Consider the following 24,056-nt stretch of genomic DNA (forward strand, 5'->3'; position numbering starts at 1 on the left):
TTGCACATACACTATATTAGGTAGGGAGGATCAAGCCTGCAAAGATCCTGCTTCAAAATAAAGCCCAGAAGAATCTCAAGTTTGGCCTTTTTGTTTAAATAACTAAATACATGAACTGACTTCTAGAAGGCTAACTGTACAGGAATGCCCACTGTTAACCCTTGTAAACACAGGTCTTGGGAAGCCTTCTGGGGTATATTCACTAATGATGCAAAGCTCTCTATGTCCTTGGCTGCATCTTTGTACTTAAAAGTTGCCAGATATAGCACCAAGTACTAAATACGTATGACTGGCAGCCATGGGGAAAAAAAAAATCCGAGGCAGAAAATAAGGTCTGATTGATTGAACATGTATGATGCACTGTGACTTCTAGAAGTGTGGATGGATAAGGAAGAGCTTCTACTCTGTTGACATTTTTCTTTTTCCATTATCTCAAACAGTCTGCAGTAGAAATTGCATACCTGCAATTACAATTACAACTAATTGATCTGCCATTTCCCATGTCATAATTAATGTCATGTTTTAATAGAGTTATAATCATTCCATAATAATGCTTTTCATTCACCAGCTTCCCACAAAGTATAAAAGTACAGTGCACAAAAGCAATGAACTTTTATGAGGCTCTTTCAAAAACATCCCAAAAGGAACATCTCGGTGTATTACAATGAACTTCTTAAATATGTTTCTGTATTCTTATCTGAGCTGCAATAAAATATCATGCAAAAAAGACTTTTCATACTGGCATCCTCCTTCCCTGAACATCCATAGGTGAAAAATGAAATCAATGATTCAGTGACAAATACATTATGTTTCCTAAGGGGTTATTTAATGTACTCTTAGCAAGGATGGAAAATGATGGTTTCTAGAGAACAGATGGTAACAAGACAAAATATCAACAGACCACAGTTGTTGACTGCAATTTATGGAGTGTACAGATGTGTCAACTTAAATGCAGTGATTCTGAGGCCAATAAAAGTACTTCCTGATACCAACAGATTAATTTTTCATGACCACTGGTTACACAGCTATTACATTTTTAAAAACTAATTATTCATCCTCAAAAGAAACACCAATTTTCCTTGAACGTCATTACTATAAAGTGGAATGTTGTTCTTGCTGGCACAAAAAAAACAAAGGCATGACAGGATTGGATACAAGTTTGCACATCTTCCTTTCAGAATAAAATTGCCTTTTTTTTCCATAAAGAATATTCCGAAGAAAGATTAACACTAGCGGCCAACTCAGATTTAAAGTAATAGTATGCAATAAGGAGATCCCACTTCCTAGCCAAATATGAAGCATGCTTACAAAAGGCCCTTTTTCACCCTTTAATTTAGCAGGATGAATAACGGTGCTTGTGAAGGTTGCAAGGGACTGGCGGTGCCTGAAGCTGCAGTCCCCTATTTATTATCCATTGCCACATTAACTATGCAGACAGTCTCTCCCATACTGCTCTGTAAGACTAACGATACATGACTGCCAAAGCCACATATCTCAGAACCTTCATCAATGAACAGGTTTAATTCTAGATCTGATCCTTGTAATCTGAACTCATTTTCATCTTGTCTTACTTTTCAACTTGGAGAAATATTTCATCCTTGGTCCCCTCCCTGTATAGGCCTAACTCAAATTTACCTAAGGATTGGTTCTTTACATGTCAAGAGTAAGAAAGAACGCAGCTCTACTTTCCAAATTCCCCTGTCCTAACACAGAGATAAATTCAAAACGAGGCACTTTACAACAATGATACCACAAAATAGCCCACTAAATAGACAATGTTAAATTAGCTACAGAAAACATAATAAAAACAAATTCTCCACTGTATCAAACTGGAAGATAGTTTGCCACGGGTTACACTTTCAAAGGAGACCTCACCTCAGCTGCTACGTAGCCTTTGGGAAATAGACTGCAAAAGCATCTAACCAGAGGCTAAACCAGCAAGAAAGCACTGCAGGTACTGCAGCACCCAGAAGAGAGAGTCAGACTGAAGTCAGACCGGGCCACCCTTTCCCCCTGCCCATCTCAGGGTGCACGCGTACAGAGGTGATGCACCATCCTCCAAAAGCATGGTAAGGACTCACTGAAATCCCTGCCTTTCCACACTGTGGCATGCACAAAGCACAACAGAGGCAGAGACTGAAGAGGAGGTGCAGAAATCACTTACACCAGAACTGAAAAACGTGTTTTGATTGCATTTTCTCAGCTCAGTACTGATCAACTGTTTACCCCACCCAGCCCACTACATGCTGTTTTAACCTCAGCTCCTCTCCATACAACCCCTCCAGCTTCCTTCTCCTTGTTACTTGGTACTCACCATGAAGCTCCTTTTTTGCTTCCCTAATTCTCTCTCTGTTTTCCCAAGTACAATATAAATATTATATTTAAATTGTGGCAAACATTTACAATGTTATTCCCTTGATTTATGTTTTTATCCTTTCTACCACTTATCTTTCTATTTTGACCAGAAGCTATTGAGAGCAGGCTCTGCCACCACCTCCTCTGTTTTGTACTGACCGTAGAGCAATAAGGCTCCATTCCAATTGCCCTACAAGCACAATCATAATAAACATTATTAATAGCAACAGCGTATTCTCTACATCAGCAACCTGGCATCACAGATTATGTACCTCCACAAAACACAGCAGTATGCACAAACTGAGAAGCTGACACCTATTTGGCTGATTCTTCTCCCTCATTGGTTTTATAGCTGTATAAACCCCACTTCAGTGGAGTTACTCCTGATTTAAAGTAGTGCAAGCAAGAGGAGAGAGAGTCCTCTATTTCTGGCAGATAAATGAAAGAGCTCGTAAAATGGAGCACACAAAATCAGAGGTCAGAGATGAGACAGTACAGAACAAGCCCCCTCTTAAGCAAAGCTCAATTTTGCACCCATGATTTTTTCTTCCCTGGCTTCTCTAACCTGTGCACTGTCTGGACAGAGACTTCTGGAAAACGAAATCCTTTGCAGAGCAAGCAATGGCAACGGTGGCACGAGATAACGCTGTACTGTGTAGCAATACTTCATAAGCTGTATTAGACATAAATTACTTCAGGAGACTTAGAAGCCAAAAGAGCAAGTTTCAATTCATATGATCAAAACATCAATAGCACTAGCTTGGACTCATTTATTTACTATGCAGAAGTAAAGGAGAGTCTCACCTACCTGAATCATATGCAAAATCTCTAGGTTCCTGTTTAATCATCAGAGGAGGGGGGAAATTTTGACTGGCTGCATTGCCAACCATAGCATTGTGTTCATAAACTGGATCGTGGTACTCCTGCTTAAAACCTTGAGGCGGGAAAGGGATGTTTGGCTCAGACATCTGGCGCTGATATATTGGACGTCCTTCCCTTGGCATTGCAGGCAAAGGTGGGAAAGAATTGCAAGGTTCAGAGAGCTGGCGGCGAAATCTAGGATACAAGTTAGAGAGGTCATGTAAAGGACTTGAGCTACATTCCATTTCCCAAAGATCTCCACATTAGTGGCTGTATCACTTTCTCAGTAGCAAAAATTTTGCTTATGATAATGCCAAGTGCTCCCATCAGGATCCCTTGTGTTATAGAACAGTAACAAGCAAAGAAACAAAAAAAACCCACCACCCCACCTATTAATACCAGCTCTAAGACCTGTCCCTACCACCCTTCTCTCTCTGCTTTCAATATTGTCTCTCAACAGAAGAGGCAAACAGGAAACGCACCGGCTTCAAACCAGTAGAAAGACTAACATACTACCACAGCAACATGAAGGAGGCTTTGGTAGAGTTCTCTGTTCTTTCACGAGTATTAGCAACATATTGCTTGTACTCTAATTTACTCTTACCATTCTTACTGTTACACAGAAACCATTCTGACCACAATAAACACAAACATTTTGAATAGAGTATTGTCTGCCATAATACCTGGAATCATTCCAGGGTAAAAGTCCACAGTTCTGTCCTCCTGGGGGTAGCGCTGTGGGAGATCTACCTGCAAGGCTGGTACTGCATTCCAGCTCTAATGGGAAGGAAATGTAAGCACCCCAGAAAAAGGAGAGGGTACAAATTTTTACTAAGAGAAACAATGCCTAACGATTCCCCTCCTGCCTTAACTTGTTCCCTTGGTCATTTCTACATGAAAGAAGTCATCCATACAAGTCACACTGCCATTCACTACTCTCAAATGCTCTTCAGTAGACATAAAATCTGAGAATTCAGTTTTAAATTAACTTCATTTACATGCAACACTACTTGAGAACCTATGCTTGTTGTTTCTTCCATAAAACATATCTACCTGCACTGAAAGGCCTGAATGTAATTACTTGGACATCTGCAGTTTCAGAAGCACAGAGAAGAATACAGGGATGCTGTTTTCCCACCATGCCCTGATGACCTGCACAAAGTCTTCCTGTCATCTCCTGCAGATAACCACAGTAGCAGTAACCACGACTGTAGTAATACTGTGTCTGCAAAAATCCACAGCAGATGCAATGTTCTTGCAACAAGCTACTTACTAGTCCTGTTATCACTCATCATGAACAAGACACTTTAAAAAAAAAAACAAAACTGTGCCTTTCTCTGCAAGTTTCTCACTGTCGCACTAGAAAAAAAAAACCAAACACAACCCCAAAATAATAACTAATCGTTCTTCAGCTTCCTGTACTTTGGATCTGAACCGACTTTGGTTCATGCAAGCAAAAGCAGACATTCTCTTGGAGAAAACTGGGTGAGTGAAGAAGAATGCAGGGGTTTGATTCACAGGCAATACCATCCTTCGCTATCAACTCATATGTAGTACATTTCTGAGACAATTTACACTCCACTGCTGTCTGTCATAATACTTCTGTGAACTTGGTCTGACACGTATTTACTGTCCTAGCTTAATTACAAATACTGTGGGAGCTACAGAGACAGAAACTATTACAATGTAGTAGCGGAGACAAAATGAATTTTTTCAACGATGCTGTAAATATTACATTTTGCAGTAGAAAGAGTACTGCACTGTAACATTGGGTTTTGCAATTCCACCTACACCTGCAGAAAATAAACTTAGAAACTCAAATGTATTATGAAACAGTTAGGCTGACTGGCACTGCATTCATTTCCCTCTTTTCCTTTTTTCATTAGCCAAAAAAAGAAGCAGAAATTATCATTAAGAACTGTCAAGGAGTGAATCAGAAAATTGCAACTTCAAGTTAAAATAAGAAACAGACTCACTCACAAAGCCTCAAAGGAAGTTAATAATACTTGTTGTACTGGAAGCTTTGTATGGAATCAAGCCATTTGTTTATACAAGTGGATTTGATTCCTGTTGGTACTTGTTAGGACCACTTATCGTTCATATATTCATGCCCTGTATGAAGATGTATGGGCTGTATGTTCTAGATACTAACGCTATCTTATGCCACCAATGCACGTTCCAAAGAAATATGCCTTGAGTTATAGATTTATGTATGAACTCACGTAGGCAGGTCATTTGTTTAAATGACATTTTCTGAATACACTCATTGTAGTAGCATATCACCTTTTAAATTGGGAAGATTTGAATTTCACAAAAATGTGAAGTACACATTTGCTCCAAACAGCTGGAAGTGACAAGATTCAAACTAAGTAAGAAAATGGGGGAAAATATCTTCCACTACAATTGTAACTTTCTTTAGAAAAAGAGAAAAATGAGATTTTTTGGCCTGAGTCAGCTATTTTGGACTTCACTAGAACACATGGTGTTCTATCATGGAAGGGAAGCATTAGTGCAAAATGCCCTAACGAATATCAATATCAAAGATGGGGTGGAGGAAATCATATGAAGAGCCTATAAAGCTCATGTAGAGCAAGTGTTATGGGTATAGAAAAATATACTAAGGTGTATGCAAATCTCTATAAATACTCAAATTAGGGCTGACATACAGCTTCAGTACTCTATTTACAAGTTGTTCTAAACCAAAAGATTTTTTTCACCTGAAAAATCTTATTACTGCTCTCTGCACAGAAGCCATTTAGCTTCTGGAGATTTCAGTCTCCTGACAACTTGACTTTGGTGTATATACAGAAACACATTCATCCACCATCCTGTAATCAAAACCGCTGCTTGGCTTCACTGGGGGCGTGCATGGTTAGACCACAGTCCATGGAGGGAGAAAAGACAGTGACTATGGCAGCTGAAGGGACCAATTCAGTGTTTCCTCACCACCAGGAGGGCTTGTAGAGAACCTTGGGTGATACTTAAAACTATCTCAGCAGAGCACAAAACAGCAATATAAACCTTAGCAACTCCCTTCAGAAGTGATCTGCACAAATCCCTGGAGATAATAGCCCTTATTAGAGCAGAAGCATGCAAATCACATTCTCGACAACTGTGATTTTCTTCTCAGGTGCTTCTTAATTTGCTAATGTTTAAGCGCCAAGTCTAGTTTCTGAACATATATATCTCTTCACATACAGCTGAAATTTTAAATGCTCAGAGCAATCACACAACACTACGGACAAAAACAGGTTCACGCAATAAAGGTTAGAATAGATAGAATTCCACAAACAAGTGTTTGGTCTCAAAAATCAGGGAAATCCACTGAGCATATCTGTTGCAAAACAGAGCTAAGATAGTTGTCTGGGGACTTCTAACATATCAAAACAAAACAGGGTGACTTAAGGACAGTTTAAGCTTTAATTTTAGTCTCTAGCTCTTGTGGCTTTTACTCAGACTAATGTTATTTAAGCACAGTTTATGTTGGCATCTTAGTTTGTTTGAAATGCTGTATTTCAAAAGCATGTTGGAAAAATGATCCACCCTTCCAAAAAATATTCTGAAGCAGCAACACCATAACATGGCCACTTATCTCTTAGATAGGTGAATTGCTTAGCAAGAGGCCAGATATTTATAGTCAGGATCATGCCTGCTAGTGACTTCATTACCTCGTAGGGCTTACTAGCCTTAAGTGAACCACAGAAGAGCCCAGGTTGGAAGGGACCTTGAAAGACCATTGGGTCCAACCTTTCGTGGGAAAGGGAGCCTCGATGAGATTATCTAGCACCCTGTAATCACCCTCACAAGACAGAAGACGCAGGTCATTAAAACTCTGTTGTTGCCAGTATGAGCTCCTACTGAAGTCCACCAAGCTGGGTGCCAGCCTTTCATAAAATGCACATATTTCTGACACTCTGAACCTTGCTGGCTTTCACCTTTTAGTCTAGTCTACCCTTGATTGGCTTAGAGTAGACTTGGTAGTGTAGGTTAATGGTTGGACTGGATGATCTTAAAGGTCTTTTCCAACCTAAATGATTCTATGATTCTATGATTCATCTCCCAGCCCAAACGGGAATAGTTGTGGGCAGGAAGCCAGCGCTACCCTGTATAAGAGACTTGCAAGCACAACTGAAATGCCTTCTGCACGGGTCCCTTGCGTGTTTTGCATTTTACCTGTGGTCCATAGGGAAGCTGTTGTCTTGAATGGACTGGGATGGAGGGAGATGGGTAGGGAAAACCCGGTCAGGTTTAGGAGTCTGAGCTGAGTTTGGGGAGGCATGGTGCAGTGGTGACACAGGAGTGCTGGATGGCGTTGGTGGGTTGGAGGGCCTCATTCCCACTTGTGGCTTCTGATCATAGGCACTATCAGTAAAGCAAGGGGAAAGAAGGTCAGGTTATTTCCTCTTGGGGGGGGAAAAAAAATGTAGCATCTACATCCAGAAAAAAAAAAACCCAAGTGTCACATTTATAAGCTTTCTATTGTAGTTACCTTATTAACCAGTTTGGGGCAGAGGAATTATCTACTTTACATTGTGAAGAGCACATTAAAAGTCATGTTAGAGGCAAGTGGTTCAACACAGCATTTTCTTCTCTGGGGCACAGAAATGTATTTTTAAAGGATTCAGTCTTACAGTGACATTCTAACAGGAGTTATACAAAATACATAAAAGTAGAAGCACCTGGACTAGAACACAAAGAGCTGGCAGTGCCTGTCAAGACTCTTTTTTAGAGCTTGCACAAACCACAAAGTGAGACAGTAAAACAATACAGCTAGAGGGAAGGGATCTGACCCAGAAAAACAATGGTATGTTGGCTTAGCTACCCACACTAGGAGGTCAGCAGCCTCTCCTGACAGGTTCCCCCCCCCAAAATAAAGTGCTGGTCCTACAAATACACAGACAGTATTTTCTAAGGCGTCCCAAATCAGGAAAGAACTTGAGCACACTTTGATCATCGCTCTTTCTAAACAGGAAAAATGCAGACATTAGGCAGAGAGTAAGCATGAACTTGCATACTTTCCTGTCAGGTTCCCTAGCACCCATCAAATCCATCAATGTATGTATTTGACTTTCGAAATCAAAATTACTCCTCTATGACTGGTAAAGGTGCCAGTCTTTCCCCCCACCCTTCATATCCAAAAAGTTAAATGTAAATGTTTTAAGTGCTAACAGTGTTGGTAGTACATTAATGAGAATAAAACCTCATGAACTAGATGAAAGATTCTAAAATAGACTGAAATGTCAATAAGAAACCCTTCATTGCTGACACTAAAGGACAGAGTGACACGTAAGTGCAAACCAAAAGAAAGTCAATAAAGAATGCAGTGGTATCAAGCCCCTCCACCACTCGCAAATAAATATAGCTTTTATTATCCATCTCTATAAAAGAAGACAACTTGCTTTTGAATAGGTAACAAAGATGCGAAGCCTAATGAAATACTATTTTAAATTGTAATCACCCATGAACACACACATATAACATCTGCAAAATCTGTCAAACACCTAATGTGTTGCTCAGACCTGCCAATCTCTTGCCTGTTACACAGATCTCTCTCTCTTTCCTTATGTGTGTAATGCATTTTGAAAGTACTTTCAACACGACTCACACAAAACGAGACACTCCTTCCTTCTATTTCACGCTTGCACCCTGGGTTTTTAAACTCTGGCTATCTCCCATGGAGAAGGAATGGAGAATATGCATTTTGATGAAAAACACTGCTTTAAAATGGTTATGTAAGTGTTTGATACAACTGTAAACAACTCCATCAGTGTTCATCAGCTAAATGCATTATCTCATCAGTCTGTTATCTGCTGAAGAGGTAACTTTTATAAGATCTCTATTATGGTTTTATTACTCTTTAGTCAGTCCTCATTTAAATCAGCAGTTCTCACTGCAAACATGCTCCTGATTGCTTTACCTGACATTGTACAGGCACTTTTCCCCATAACTGAACTTGAATGGTTGCTCTTGACTGCAAGCGGAGCCAAGTTCCGAACATGGGCTATGGGGTTCCTTCTTGATTTTCACAGGGAGACCATGAAAAGCCACTGGAAAGAGAAAGAAAATGTAATTAAAACCCAAGTACAATATTAACAATGAGCTTTCTCAAGTAAGCTAGACACTGCTAATTAAACACATGATTAATTAAACCATTGTAATACTAAAAACAATATAGGAAATAAACATTTCAAATATTTCTTTGGGTGTCAACTGAAAAATAGACACCAGAGATCCTTCGCATTGGCTATTAGCACTATTATTGTTTAATAGAATGATGGCCAGGATCCCATCTCATTAGCAGGAAAATAACAGCCCACTTATATTTGGCTTAACTACTGTAAATGTTGTCAGAGGCAAAATACTTCCCAGGCACCAAATGTTTCTAAGTAGTATTAGTGAGGTAGCTTTTATCTATAAATGCAATAGTAGTTCACTTCAAAGAGTGCCACGCAAATGACTCCAAAATAAATTTCTCATATATCGGCCTCAAGTATACGATTAGTAATCTTTTTGTCCCACAGAATACATGAAAATTCGCAGTGAAACTTACGAAACTAGATGATTACATGTGCCTTTAGCTACAAGTAACATTGGAAAAAAATACACAAGAAATGGCTTCAGTAATTTTTCTCAAAAATACACAAGATAAAATCCTGGCCTCACCAAAGTCAATAGTAAATTTGAAACAGACACAAATTGAGGGGGAAAAAAAAATCATACTTTTTTAAAAGGTAAAAAGAACAGAGGGAGTGTGACAGAAAGGCAGCATTAATTAGAAGCACAGGTTGGTCTGGATTAAGAAAAAGGCCAAAGGAAAAGACAAGGTTAACCAGCATGTTAGTTTAAGCCAGCCAACTTCCCTTATTTCCTATCCAACCTTAACCAAAATAAAAGCAGAAGAAAATTCAAAGTTCACCTGACATAGACAAATCTAAAGTAAGTGGCTAGGAGGACAAAGGACTAAAAAACTGGTGTTTAACAGCTTGAAAACACACCCTTTAAGTTTTAAATAAAATGAGGTTGTAAATACATTTTTGAACTCTGAGAAGCGTAGAGTTTGGAGATCAATTTTATCACTAATTTTTGATGTTGTCACCAAAACCTGTAGTTTGAACATCATGCTCCAGCCTGACACAGACACTTGCACCTCTGTGGAAATCCACGTACATGCAGCAGTCCCTGTTAGAGAACCTCAGCACAAAATCAGGCCATTATTACACACCATCAAGCAGCATCTTGCCCCTTCCCTTGCACCTGAACTTAGGGAAGACAATTTGTTAGACACCATATATTTTCTGATACTAATGCACCTGCGTACACACGCATGTGTTTGGTGGGGAGGGGGAGATAAATGAAATGCTAAGAAGGGAGCATCAGAACCAATAAACTGATTTATAAGTATCCGCAAGATCTGGATTCCAGATTCTCACCATGGGTTTTCCCAGGGCTTGGCAATGTTCAGAGAACTCTTTCACAAACGGGTCCTCTCATACCCTATTACATGACAGAGTCTACTATTACCTTTCAGCTGAGACATCTGCATGACAGTACTACGTTATTTTGCCACATATTTTCACAAAACTCACAGGAATTTCTAAAACTGCTATCCAGCTATTATATTTGGTGGATAATAGTCAATTACCTGGAAAGATTACAAAGGAAAAGCAGACAGTAAAACAGGTACACAAATACATACACACAGCACAGTAACTTAAGAAACAGAGATCAAAAGTGGTGAATGTCACAACGAAAGAACTCTTTCTGAATAAAGCTGTCTGAACTTGCACTAAAATAGAAGACCATAACGACTTTTTGAATAAAGATTCTCAAATTCAATAATACGGCAAAATGCAGCCCAGTCAGCTTTCCACCGTAATCGCAAAGCAGGCTGACATCCAGTAGTTTGTTTCAGGTTTTTGCTAGTGAACTTTTACTGCTGACTCTCCTTGCATGTCTTGGTCAGATAATGCACCGCGCACATTTAATGCGTATGATGGGTCTCACAACTCCAGGACAGTGGTTCTGACACAAAGGTAGGCAATCTCGTTGACTTGAATCAGAGAATTAAAACACAACTGCAACAAGACTCTTTTTTAAAGCCAGTATCACATATTCACACAAAAACCACATGCTGCTCTATTTTTTATTTTTTTTTTATTTTAACTTTGCTACTTCCTCAGAGTTAATCTGTTATGAAAAATTACTTCCCTTATTTATTTTTAAATAACGGGAGTACAGAGACTCCCACACCACAGCCCTGTGCGGAGAACTGGCTGGGTATTTCATCACAGCGCTGAGAGCCTGAACGTCTGCTAACAGGCAGTTTTCCAGCTCACTGGCACAGGCACAAGTGAAAGCAGCACATTCATTTTGTGCAATTTGCTTTACCTTCCCACATGGAGTTGGTGCATGTAAAAGGCTGTTAAGTACTAAATTATTCCTTATCAAATCACCATCATCTGGAGTCATGATCAACACTAATTAAATTACTTTCACTGAACACGGCTCCAGCCTGCTGCCTCGGCTGCGAGGTACATTTTATTTTGCTTACTGTACAGTCCTAGCAAGGTACAGGGCACTGTGCTAGAAGGCATCTGTGCTGTAGTTTTAATTAAAGTTTACCTCACCTTCCTCCCAGCTTTATAAGCTAGGGTAAAGTGTATCAAATCAAGTAGGTTAACGCCTTCATTTCATTTAGGGAAAGCATTAGAGTCCAAAGTGATTTTATATTAGATCTTTATCTTAACTACGGCCAGAAAGATAATGTAGCTGTAAAATTTAAAGCCTTCCTCGGGCAGTCCCCCAACACAGTCACCATGCTAAGCTTTATCTGTAACTCCTTAAGTGTACACTTTTAGAGGCAGAAAGGAAAAAAGCCTGAGAAAAATACTTACTGCATTTTTGGGGGGCTTTCTTGAAGGCTACTTGACCTTTCAAACCACATCTTAAGTATGGCTGAAAATGACAGCCTTATTCCAACAGTAACATTTCAAACATTCAAAACAGTTCTCGCATCATCACTGAAACCCTCCACCCGTCGCTCTTCATTTTAGTGTGGCACGCATTTTATAGTGCACCTATTAAAACAACTTCTAAACATACACCGTTTTGCTTAGCTGGATTTTATATTATGTTTCCCAATCCGTTTTCTTTTGAGGAGAGCAAGGTTGCTTATTTGTACAATCTAATTTTAGTGCAGCATACCAAGCTACCAACACATCCAAATTAACAAAATGACATTTCAAACAACCAGCTCCTCACCATTTCTTTCTTCCTGACAGCAAATTTATTTTACTTAACCCCAGAACAGAGTCTCAACCCTATTAAAGTAACGGGCACTCTGCCTTAATAACGATCTTATTAAGAAGTGACCAAGGGCCAAGATTTCATCCCGAGTGATTACTTACAGATAACTACCTCCAAACTTGAAAGGCAAACAATCTTACAACGTGTATTTAGATGGATGGCTTCAACACCTCATCTCAACTACTAGGGAAAGTCAGGCTTATCGGTATCAGAAAGGACTCAATCCACAGACCCTGTCTGGAGCTCCTCCAAAGCCAACATGCAGATACAAGGCAAGCAGAAGGACTGCTACCATCTGTAGCAAATTGATTAAGGTATAATACTTTACTGTATGCATATTCTCTGTGCATAAATATATCTATCTATATCTGCAGAGTAAGAGGGCTTGCATGTTATACATAATGTGCTGTTGTACAGACCTAGATTTTATACAAAACAATAATTTCACCACGAAGTAAACTCACACAGAACATGCAAAAACACAGGGTGAAACCTGCTACCCCTCATTTTGAAGTGCTGTTCTTCTTTGCTATCTGTCAACAGCCTAATCCCCAAACATTTTGTTTGTAACAGCACCCAGTTTAAGACCCAAACGAAGAACAATTTTATTAAGAACTCTGAAATTAAAGGAGGAATCGGTTTGTCTTAGAGGAGACTGATTTGTATACTTTCTAGCCTGAGAAACAGGAAATGTACCACCTCTGTACAGATAGAACCAAATCACTTCTTTTGAGAAAGCCACAGAAATGCACTGCATCAAATATAAAAGCAAGGGTTTAAATTATTTTTCAATTCAAGAGATGATTAGTCAAGAATGAAGAAGAAATGAGGAATGTTTTACATGAAATTGCAAGTCATTTCTCCTTTGAGCAAGAAGTTATCTTATAAATTTCAAACTTCAGATCCCTGCCAGAACACAAAATAAAATCTGATTTTATTTTCTGAAGAAGAAGAATTGATTTAAACGTATTTTTAAAAGGCTTGAAATATTACTGATAATTCAATGATGTTGGCTAACAGCAGGCAATCTTGACTCCACTGACCAAAGAGACAAAGATGTCTTATTATCAACACTTGTAGGGCAAGAGCATTTACTACATGGTATAAAATCAACTGACAGGAGCAACCTTGCTTGTGCTAGTGAACTCCAATGTCTCCGAAGTAATACTACATTCATGTGTATTAAGTTCGAGGCCTTTGTGTACCTGCAGAGAAAAGGAAGTAACTGGGAAGTCACAGTAAGTCATGCCCTAAACATTTCTGCTGCATGTTTCTGAACTGCTTTTCACATTTATGCTCTCAAATCACCCCCTAAACCCGATTTAGTAAACAAACTCATTCATTGTTATGATTCAGGCAAAACTTGTAATATGCAATGTAAGTTTAGAGAGATTTCTTGAACATGTTTGAATAGAGGGGATTTGATTTTCTTAACAGCAAGATGAAAAGACAGAAGATGTAAAAATATGTAAGGTAGTACCAGTACAACTCCAGGTGCTAGACTGATTGAGGTGACCCAAGTTAGTACTTGGTAAAATTTCAAAAGCAAGAAGAGAAGGCCCCTGTACTGATAAAGCCAATACTGTCACACTTTAAATCTATCTCCCAATACACACAGAAATGCAGCAGCCACTTCAGATACATCAGAGTCTCTCCAAGATTCTTTTCTAGTACATTTACCCCTGCCAAGCCCTCCCCTTCCCCCAACACACAAAAATCCATTACTAAAGGGTCTAATCTCAGCTATCAGCACAGAGTGCCTTTTATGGAGCCATTAAACCATTTCTCTTGTTTACAGTGCCTGAAGAAAGATGTGAATTATGTCTGTGACAAAACAGGCGATAACATTTCTAAACTGCTATCAAAATGCAAACTGAAATACACTTAAGGACAGGGACCCTAATTCGTGTTTTTGCAATTTTCCTCGCTCACTCTAACTTAACAGCACTCACCTGATGATTCAAACAAATTATTTATGCTGTAAGTACAACAGGTAGGCATTTTAATAACAAAAAAAAATCTACTTCAATAAACAAACAGTCTATTGAATGGTTCATCAAGGAGGGTAAAGTGCCAGTTACTTCTCAGGTGATAGTAATGACCTAGGTACTCTTATCAGTAGACATTTAAAAAAAATCCAAAGACAACATTGTGGGTTCATATGAGGCCTGAAATGCTCTATTTCTGCAACAGTTACTTACCATTTGAACCATACATTCAGTGTAGGTATTTGCATATCTGATGCAATGAACTACAAAACCATATACTTTCTATATGACCTTCTAGGTGGGAATGCTAGGCTTTATACATATTTTCTGAAGAGTTTTCAAAAATGTGTATTTAACTTATGGAACAATAGCCTTCTGCATTCTGGAGGCTATTTATTGATTATTTATTTTTAGATCATTATGATTTGAGCTACAGACCTTTGTAGATAGCTGCATTCTGAATTTCAACAACCATTTAATAGGCATCTGATTAAAGACAATGGGCTGCCAAAGCAGGGTGCTCTTTCCATTTCATTCCACTATACATTAAGATAAGAAATTTTACCGGTAATCTTTGGGATGCACAGGAGGAATTAGCTGAAGCAGGTACCAGACCCAGCTGACCACTGCTTCATACTCTGGAGGTTACTGCTGCAGCAGCTGAATGCGGCATGCAGCCTAGTATACTAACAAAAACTGAAATAAAACCGTCATGTTGGAGAGGTGACAGATGAAGAGGAGGATGGAAAGACAGTAAAGGCTGGTAACAGAGTCTTTCCAGCTAAACAGTTCCCAATGATTTTGAATTAATGCCTACACATACAGGCCACTGCAACAGCTGAAGACAGAAGTGACTGCAAGCATGGATGACTGAGGCAAGATCTGCCATTGTTTTCACCCTAGGCAATCTCTTGCTGAGGCAATGGCAAAAATACCCTTTTGTTTCTGACCACTGCAAAAGCTACAAAGATGAGCAAGACTTGAAGACCGTGGACTGATTTAAAAGTGGCTGAACAGATTACATCTACACAGACTCCACCAAGTTCTTCAACCGTTTGATCTATCAAAGTCACCTCTATCAGATCTTAGCTGAGCCCTAGTCAACTGGATTTCATTTAAGTCCTGCTCTCTGCCAGATATTGGAAGAAGCTGGTGACAAATTGGATATCTGACACACAGATGTGTATCATCACTGTGGTTTCAGAGACTATCCTGGCAGTTTATATAAAAACTGAACATAGACAAGAGACCTGAGCTTTCACTATCTCACAAACGAAAGCTGCTAGAAAAGGGTGGGGGTGAATCTAAGCAATCCTGTCAAGTAGGTTTTTTTTTTGAAGTGCATGATCTTGGTATTACTCTCCATCTTATGGATGCATCAAGAAAACTAGAACTTGCTTAAGACACAGAATTCGACCCTAAAGACAACTGGCCTCCACCTAGTCCCACTGAGTGGTGACCATTCACCTGAAGCAGTCTGCGTGTGTGTTTGGGTGTTTGTGTGTGTGCACACAGAATCAAATGGAAGTAAGCATACTGAATGTGCAAGCATGCCTCTGCAATGATACATTACATACGGCCAAAATACATGCAATACCTTAATAAAGGGCAGTAAGCTTTTTCCTCTTCAAATACATAAAGTTACTGGGGAGAAAACAGGAAAGCAGCATGCAGAAGAGAGGAAAAAGACATAAATCTGTAAAAATGGGTTCAACAAAAAGCTAGTTCTTTCCTACGTGGTGGCCTGGCTCTAAGTCCAGGGAAGGAAATCTGAGGATAGCCAGTATCACAGCAAATGCTCTGCCACCCCTCGTCTCAGTGCTCTTTCCCAGAAAGTGGAACTTCATGACTGGGCAGTACTTGGCAAACCCATTAGATATGATTCCATCAATTCAGTCTTCGCCTTGGCTTCAGATCAGATCCTTCCAGCCCCTACCAGCTCAATAGATAGAAACAGCATGGGACCTCATTTTTTGGAAGCTAGTTCTGAACGATGAGCCCAAGCACCAGCTTTCAAAGCCAACTGGCAAGAATAGAATACGTGGGCAAGATGGATCTATTTGAGAACCTTGTTTAACAAAAAGAAAATACCAGCTTTGAAGTAATCTGTCACCTTTACTGGAAAATATGCAACTACAAATGCACTTTAATAACAGTTAGAACTCACTCTGCAAAATGAAGCAAATTGCTTATTTTCTCTTCCAGCCTAAAGCATACAATACTGTGCATGTCAATTAACGGTATCCTTGAATACTGCATTGCATGAATGCTACATAATACTATAGTCTTTAAAATCCTCAGGGGGTGGGGAGGGATGGGGAGGTGAAGAATAAAAGACAGCCCAAAATTGTGGGATTTTGTCCTCAAAGTCTACATGGACTGTTCTCAGATGACATGGTATGAGAAGAAAAAAAAAAAAAAAAAAAAAAAATATTGATTCTGAATTTGAATTAGGAAAAAGTAGCAAGCAGGTCAAGATGAACTGCATTGAAATCTGGAATTTATTCCTGTTTACTACTACAGAGTTTCAAGATGGAAAATAACAGCACATTTTCCTACAGCTGATACTGGGAAATTCTGGACCTTAAAATCTGCAGTAATGCATCCGTATTAACAAGCATTGTCTGTTAAATTAACTTTCTCTTGCTTCACAGTAAGAGAGGTTTTTTTTTTTTCTTGAGCAAAAAGCATTACAGATTAATGAATAAAAGACAAAAAACAAGTATTGATGAAAATCAAATTTAAATTAATTGGATCACCTGTTCATCTCTAGACTACATTAATTCTATATATCCACCATAATTTTTCCCTGTCTTTACTATGATCTGGCATTAACATAAAGCCTTTGAGATAACAAGTGAGGCCAAAAAAAAAGGTTGAAGTAGAGAACAGAGATGGGTTCACTGTACCTACAGCATATCGAAGTTGCATCACTCTCCATAAAGCAGGTTTATATGAGGGCATTTGTACACGGGGAAAAGTGACCAACAAAATCATCATTATAATGCAGACACATGCCACTTCCCTACAGCACAGCTTATTTGACTCCTAAAAGTTACACTCCTGCCCCTGTTCAGCAAAGAAATTCTTCTAGATGCTTCACAAATGGAAATAAAAGTCATTCTTTAACTGAAATGTGCTTTTCTAAAGCTTGTGTGCTAGGACACTAAAAATTTTTGCCAGCTTAGCAATTTCTGGGCAGCTAACCCAAGACCCCCTGCCACAACGGATGCAGCCTTCCCGAGAGGTGGAGGGGTTCCCAGCCAGGGTGGAGGAGGGGGCACAATACCAGAGGTTGTACCCATACAGCTTAATAATTGGTTCAATGCTATAACTCCCCATTTTGAGTGCACGATATCCCTCATTTGCTTGTCTGTGCAGTTGCGATTTCTGAAATATTCATTAGAGTTACTGAGGGTACCTGCAGCTTTCTGATGCTGTTAAGCGCTGAAAGGCATCACTGAGATAATTCAGATACTTGTACCCACTTGGATTCTCATTTAAAAGGACCATGCCAGTTGAAAGTATGCGAGTATGCTCAGTATACCAAAATTAAAAAGCCGACCCAAAAGGGTAAGCCACCTGGCTAGAGAAGGGGGGAGGGGGGTGGTCGTTCAATAAATATCAATAAAAGTTAAGCGACTCCCTAAACCCAAAGACAGAGCAATTACAAGGCAAACTTTTCAACAGGCTGCCAGTGAACACCTTGTCAGGACGCTTTAGGTCCTTTGGCCTAAATTGACACTATATTTGGGCAGCTGCTGACTGGCCGAACTGCCACACAGTATTAGAAGACTGTCTCTACTCCTCTACCCCAAGCAAAGGACTGGTTTGACGCAATTTTGGTTAGCTGACCCCTCTCCTCCTCCACTCCCAAAAGATTTCAGCTTCCAGTTAAGAATTGGCTAGAACGTATTTTCATACAGCGGGAGCTGCAGTTACCGACACAGTTTCTTAGCCTCCGAAAGCAGCAATCTCACAGAAATGCTGTCACGGGCACCATTTTATTCTGATTTATGTCTCCTTCATGCAGAGCTCTCCTTCCTTCCAGACAGCTACCTGTCCAGGCGTATGAGACTGGCAATTGCAGGCAGACAAGGAGAAAGCGCTGCCAGAGGGGCTCTGCCTCCCAGCAAGTACCTCCAGGGCAAAAGTTAACCTGCTGACAAATACCAGGGACACTGGATAACTCTGAGAGTACAAGGAAATTTGCAGAACACTGGTGGGACGGAGAAAGGGAGGATTAAGCTAGGAGGAGCAAACTGGCTTGCTTTGATGTCGGGGGAGAGTAGGTGAGGCAGGAGGAAGAGCTCTCCCTCTCCCCCTGCCCCCAAAATAAACAGAGGCTTAGGGCTCTCTGGAGGAGGAAGCAGTAACCTAATAAAAATTAAACCAGCTGGATTCTGAGCAATTGATCTAAAACCCATGGATAGCATAAAATGATTGCAGGGGGGAAAAAAAAAAAAAATCTAAACAACTTTTAATCCCTTTATACTGGATCTGCAACCTCCAGGACCCCACAGAGAAACAGGGTTGCTCTTCATCTGCATTAGCTTTTGGTGTTAAAATTCTGGGAGGAGATCAGGGGCATTTGTTCCTACAGTTACTTATAATGTATGTGGCTCTAAAGGTTTCCAGGCAGGGTGCAAGGAGAGGCGATCCACCTTTAGAGCTCCTGCTAAAGAGGAAGGTCTTAATGTAAAACCAAGCCTGGGAGAAGACTTAAATTGTACTCCTACCTGGGAATTATCAATAAAGTTAAATGCAAAGAGAAGAGCTGGCCACTAAATCAGGGTCTGTGCGCTTTTCTGAGGACAGGATTTCCATTTGCAGCAATTTCCAAAATTTAATTTAAATTGTAAGAGGTAATGGCTAAGTACTACGTAACTTCCATTACTAAAATATCCAAGTGAGATAATACCCCAGTGTTTTACACACACACACACACACACACACACTTTCCACTTCAGGTAAATCTGCAGTTTGAGGGTTTCAGGTCTGGATTTTAATAGGTTTTGTAGAAACAGAATTATGAAGCAAACTTTGGAAATTGTAACCACTATTTTTGCCAGAAGTAACAATAAGCTTTAAAATAAACCATTTCATAATTTTTGTATTTATTGTGTTAAAGGTATCATCAGCCTGATATTTAGGAAAGCATGCCCACAGCAGAAAACAAACAGGAACTGATTCTGCCTCATTTCCCCTCTTACGGAAAAGTTTCAAGTTACATCAATCTAGTTGTTATTTTTTCATTGTTCTTTTCTGACGCATTCATGCAAAGAGCTAATAGCCAGCTATAGATGAGAAGGCTGCTGATCTTGTAGTTGCAGCTGCACAAAATGTGAAATAAACTGGATTTAATCTCTGGTTCTCCCATTTGTTGTTCGTAACCTAAACAACTGGTGTCAGAAGGTTGCTTCCAGCTTGAAGTAGCTCAGTCTTAAGAGCCTACCTTCAAAGATTCGTAACCTGTGTGACAGTTTGCTTCCCTATAAAAATAGGAATATCCTTCTAATAGAAGAGCATCATAATAAGAGATTATCCTTAAGGATAATCATACCTGTCTGTCAGTTAGCTACTCAAAAATATGCAAAAGCAAAGAAGCTGATAAATAATGAAATGGACTAACACAGTGAGTGCTCTCTAGCATGGATTAAACAGCTAATTTAAAGATTATTTACAATTTGTTTTTATTTTAGCAACTCTCAATAATAGGCATTAAAAGGAACAAAACTGCATGTTGAGAAGATTATTTTTAATTTTATTTTACCTTTAACAATAAAAATATGTATACATTCATAAAACAAGTATACACTAACTCAGGGTAGCTAATGGGATTTTTGTTTACTTCATTGGAATAACGAGACTGTCACCACTCTAAATACGTATGTCCTTCATGCTTCTATGTTAAATTTTCACAAATGCTCACCAGTAAGGCAACTCTAACAGATCTGGTTTGTAGTTCATTAAAGCAAGGCTGAAATCTACATCTTTAGTTCACTACCAAAACCCACTGCAAAAACTGCAGTCTCCACTGGAAAAGGTGCGGGCCATTGAAATAAGTCAACAATAAAATTCAGCTCACAAGCTTTATCACTGATTCAACAGGGAAACAAAGAAGCCATTGTCAGAAGAGGTTACGTCTGGGAACATAAAGTCAGGACTTAAATTTAAGTAGCCCGATATTCAAAGACTCTTAGCAAAGTGCTCTTTCTGGAGCCGGTGGAATTTTGAGCACCTGCAACCAGGTTCTGGTTCTGAGCACAAATATTTAAGGCTTCTGCCGCTACTTAAAGCATTCTTACTGTACACAAGATTTGCAACTGAACGTACATTACCAATACACACACTGCACATTTTTTCTGAAGCCAGCTGTTCCCGTAGTTGTATGATTATTTTACACATGCATACAATCAGTAAGACTGACAGTTATGTTTATTTCTTATATGCACGTATATATATATACATACATGTGTATACAGAGTATGTATTTATACACACCGAGTGTACACTCTGTATACACATACACTTGTACAAATCCAGCTCCCAGATTCTAATCCCAAATGCTTGAAACTTTTGGTCTTTACTGAATACTGACACTTGTCAAAGACTCTTTTGTCTCCATTTATGTTAGTGCTTTGGTCCTGTGAAATTTTATTTACAGATGGGTTAATAAGGAAACATTGCACTCGGTTGCAGCATGAAGACAATATTAAAAAAAAAATTAAACTGTTTATCTTTCTTAGGTATACATTAGAAGCAGAAAGCAAACAACATTCAAGCAAAGAGGATCAAATTAGCAAGACTGAGAATTGTTTTTGCACATGTGATTTTTCAAATGTCCTTGATGACAATTCATAATATATAAATTTAAAGGCAAAAACCTGGCCAGTCAGTAACCTTCCTATTCAGTGACTGTAGGACCTGGCAGTAAATGTCACTGCTAAAAAATATTTCACTACATTAACTTACTGGCAACCACATTTGCTGAATAAGTTCATAAACAGCCATGGGAAAAAAGACAACCAGAAATAAAGTTGCTAATGATTCACTCTTTTCTAACATGCATAATCCTCAGCTTACAGAACAAATAGATCGTAAGAATAAAGATATCCTTTACCAAGACAGTTCACTTCTCTATTCACCTCAACAAGGTCAAACTATAATCCAGGAATGGGTAAGAGTAATGTATCGAAGACAAGGAGAACATGAAGAATAAGTAAAAGAGAAGAATCCTTCTCAGGGAAAAGAATGGAGCACATGCCTTGAAAAAGTAATCAGTTTTCCATTAACCAGTTTAGACTAGGTTTAGATCATTCCTAGAATAAACACTGACAACTTCTAAAACTAAAAAAAATTAATAAATATCACCATTTACGCATATTTATCAGCTTACAAATGGCTCCACTATAATAATTTCCCACTACTGAAATGCATAGGACCAAAACAAAAGGACATAGAACGTGAAACAAGGGCTATTTTTCCTGTATGCTTACAGAGGGCTAGCCGTATCGGTCCTATATGACATGAATGTGTCACAGACTCTCCAATGCTTAACTGATGTTTTGACGACTGTCACCCTCTCTTCCCTTTTTTTCCTACTATACCCTTTGAAAACTTCATGGCATTCTGTGGGAGAGCCTGACTTCTGTCTTCAGTTGCTGAGGCAGCAAGCAGAAGAAAAAAAAGACAAAAAAAAAAATGATACAGACTGTAAATACATTTTTTACCTAAAGAAATGTATGAAATAAATAGAGGTGGATGGACTCAGCTTGCAGACTGCCTCCTTATTTTACACCATTCCCAAGCTTATGGATTTTCAAATCATTATTTAGGCTGCTCTTGAAATATAACACACATTTTGCAAAAACACTGCATGGAAAGCAGTTTAAGGAGAATAACAGTTTTGTATCAAAATAGAATCACAAAGACCGTTCAATATGCCTTGTTTGGTTTGTGTGTGAAAATACAGTTGAAACAAATTTCTGCATACTTTGTTTAATACAACTGGAACTGAACAGATGCTCTAATACATATACATACTCCTGATGAAATTAGCGAAACAACTATCTGTTTTAAAACAGAAATAACTGTAGTGTTAAGAAAATACTGCCATGACTACGAGTTACAATGTGAGGCTCGCCTGTATTTCCACAGATGGGATCTTCACAGAGTCCTTATGGGGAAGGGAGGAGGGGAGGCTTCCTCAGAGAGGAAACAGAAGTTTTTTTCAAAACTGAAAATTCAACGTTTTGAATAAAATATGTTTAATGTTTTTGTTTTTCTGTAAACAGACCTTAGGAAGTGATCTGACAGCCTTAAGAAATTACCATTTGAAAGAAAAAAGGTCTACATGCTTCATCTTTGATCTACAAGACAGATTTATCACGGGACAGGATGACTGAAGTTTATTCATTAGCTGATAACCTCCACATGCAACCCAAGCCTTCTAATCTGCAATAAACCAGCAAATGAGGATGGGGCTCTGAGGAAAGGCACTAAGTCAGCTTGGCAGAGCAGGGACGTGCCAGTGGAAGGCCAGGGGGAAGACAGGGGGACAAAACCGCACAAGCGCAGCCCTGTCCAGCTACTTGGGTGCCTCCACGCCCCAGAGAGCTGGAGACCATCAGGTTCACAGCGGCCCCGAGCAGTTAAACCACATCTGCATAATGTGGCTGCTGTCTCTGCTGGGATGCCCAAAGGTACCTTTTTGTTAGCAATAAAATTCACATCATGGCATGCAGGGCACTCTGAAAGGAATAGCTTCCACTTTAAAAGTTTTAAAAATCAAAAGCTATGTACTCGATGGGGTCTTGTCATTTGTTTCATAATGCTATTGCCACCATCAGTATTTACGCAATATGTGATTCACTACCACTACTACAATCCAGGAGAACCTGAAGTCCTGACACCTTCAAAGCTGAAAATTTAGTATAAAAATACAAGCAGAAAAGCAAATAAACAAAAACTGCTTGTTAAAATCAAAGCAAACCCACAAATCCTCTACTACTAAGATCACAAGTTAAAGGCATTACGGTCAACAGTCTGCCTCTTAGCAAAACTTTTTCAAGAATTAAATCTTGCAATTATGGAAAAAGGTCGCAACTATGGCAGATTTAAATATTTCTAAAAATGCTCTAGAGGCAGAAGTAGGAAAAAAGTCTGTATTAGCACAGGCTAATGCCCGGTGATGAACCACAAAATGAGCCCACAAAGTTCCCTGAAAGACACCAATTCCAAATTTCTTTTGAATGAAAATTTAAAAAAAAAAAAAAAAGTTAACAGCTGGTAACGGTTTCAGTCCTGCTTTAAACAAAGGAAACAAGTGCTCAGGGACACAAGGAAAGAAGCGAAAGAAGGGAGGCTATCTAAGGCAACTATGAAGGGAGATAAGGTGGTCAGCATCGGCTCCTCAGTCTGACCTCTCCAGCTCTTACAACAGCAATTGCATTGGACTCTCTTTGCAAAATGCTTTTGAGATCTCTAGATAAGTGATCATTAAGAAAGCTGTGTATCTCACAGCAGAGTGATACACGCATTTCT

At 39.2% G+C, this 24,056-nt stretch overlaps 1 protein-coding gene across 7 annotated transcripts in view; it reads right to left on the reverse strand.

The window, feature by feature from the left end:
- ETV1 (ETS variant transcription factor 1) overlaps positions 1–24,056 on the reverse strand; it is a 64,713-nt gene that overhangs the window by 22,177 nt on the left and 18,480 nt on the right. For 6 of the 7 annotated variants that reach the window (XM_075706290.1, XM_009493230.2, XM_009493231.2 and 3 more), the window contains 3 exons: positions 9,134–9,263; positions 7,390–7,578; positions 3,164–3,411 (listed from right to left, as the gene is read on the reverse strand). In XM_075706290.1, the coding sequence (XP_075562405.1) occupies positions 3,164–3,411; positions 7,390–7,578; positions 9,134–9,263 (567 nt within the window). The remainder of the gene's footprint in view (positions 1–3,163; positions 3,412–7,389; positions 7,579–9,133; positions 9,264–24,056) is intronic. The other variant, XM_009493234.2, reaches the window with a different exon arrangement.

The sequence above is a fragment of the Pelecanus crispus genome, chromosome 2 (assembly GCF_030463565.1).
Source record: "Pelecanus crispus isolate bPelCri1 chromosome 2, bPelCri1.pri, whole genome shotgun sequence".
NCBI lineage: Eukaryota > Metazoa > Chordata > Aves > Pelecaniformes > Pelecanidae > Pelecanus > Pelecanus crispus.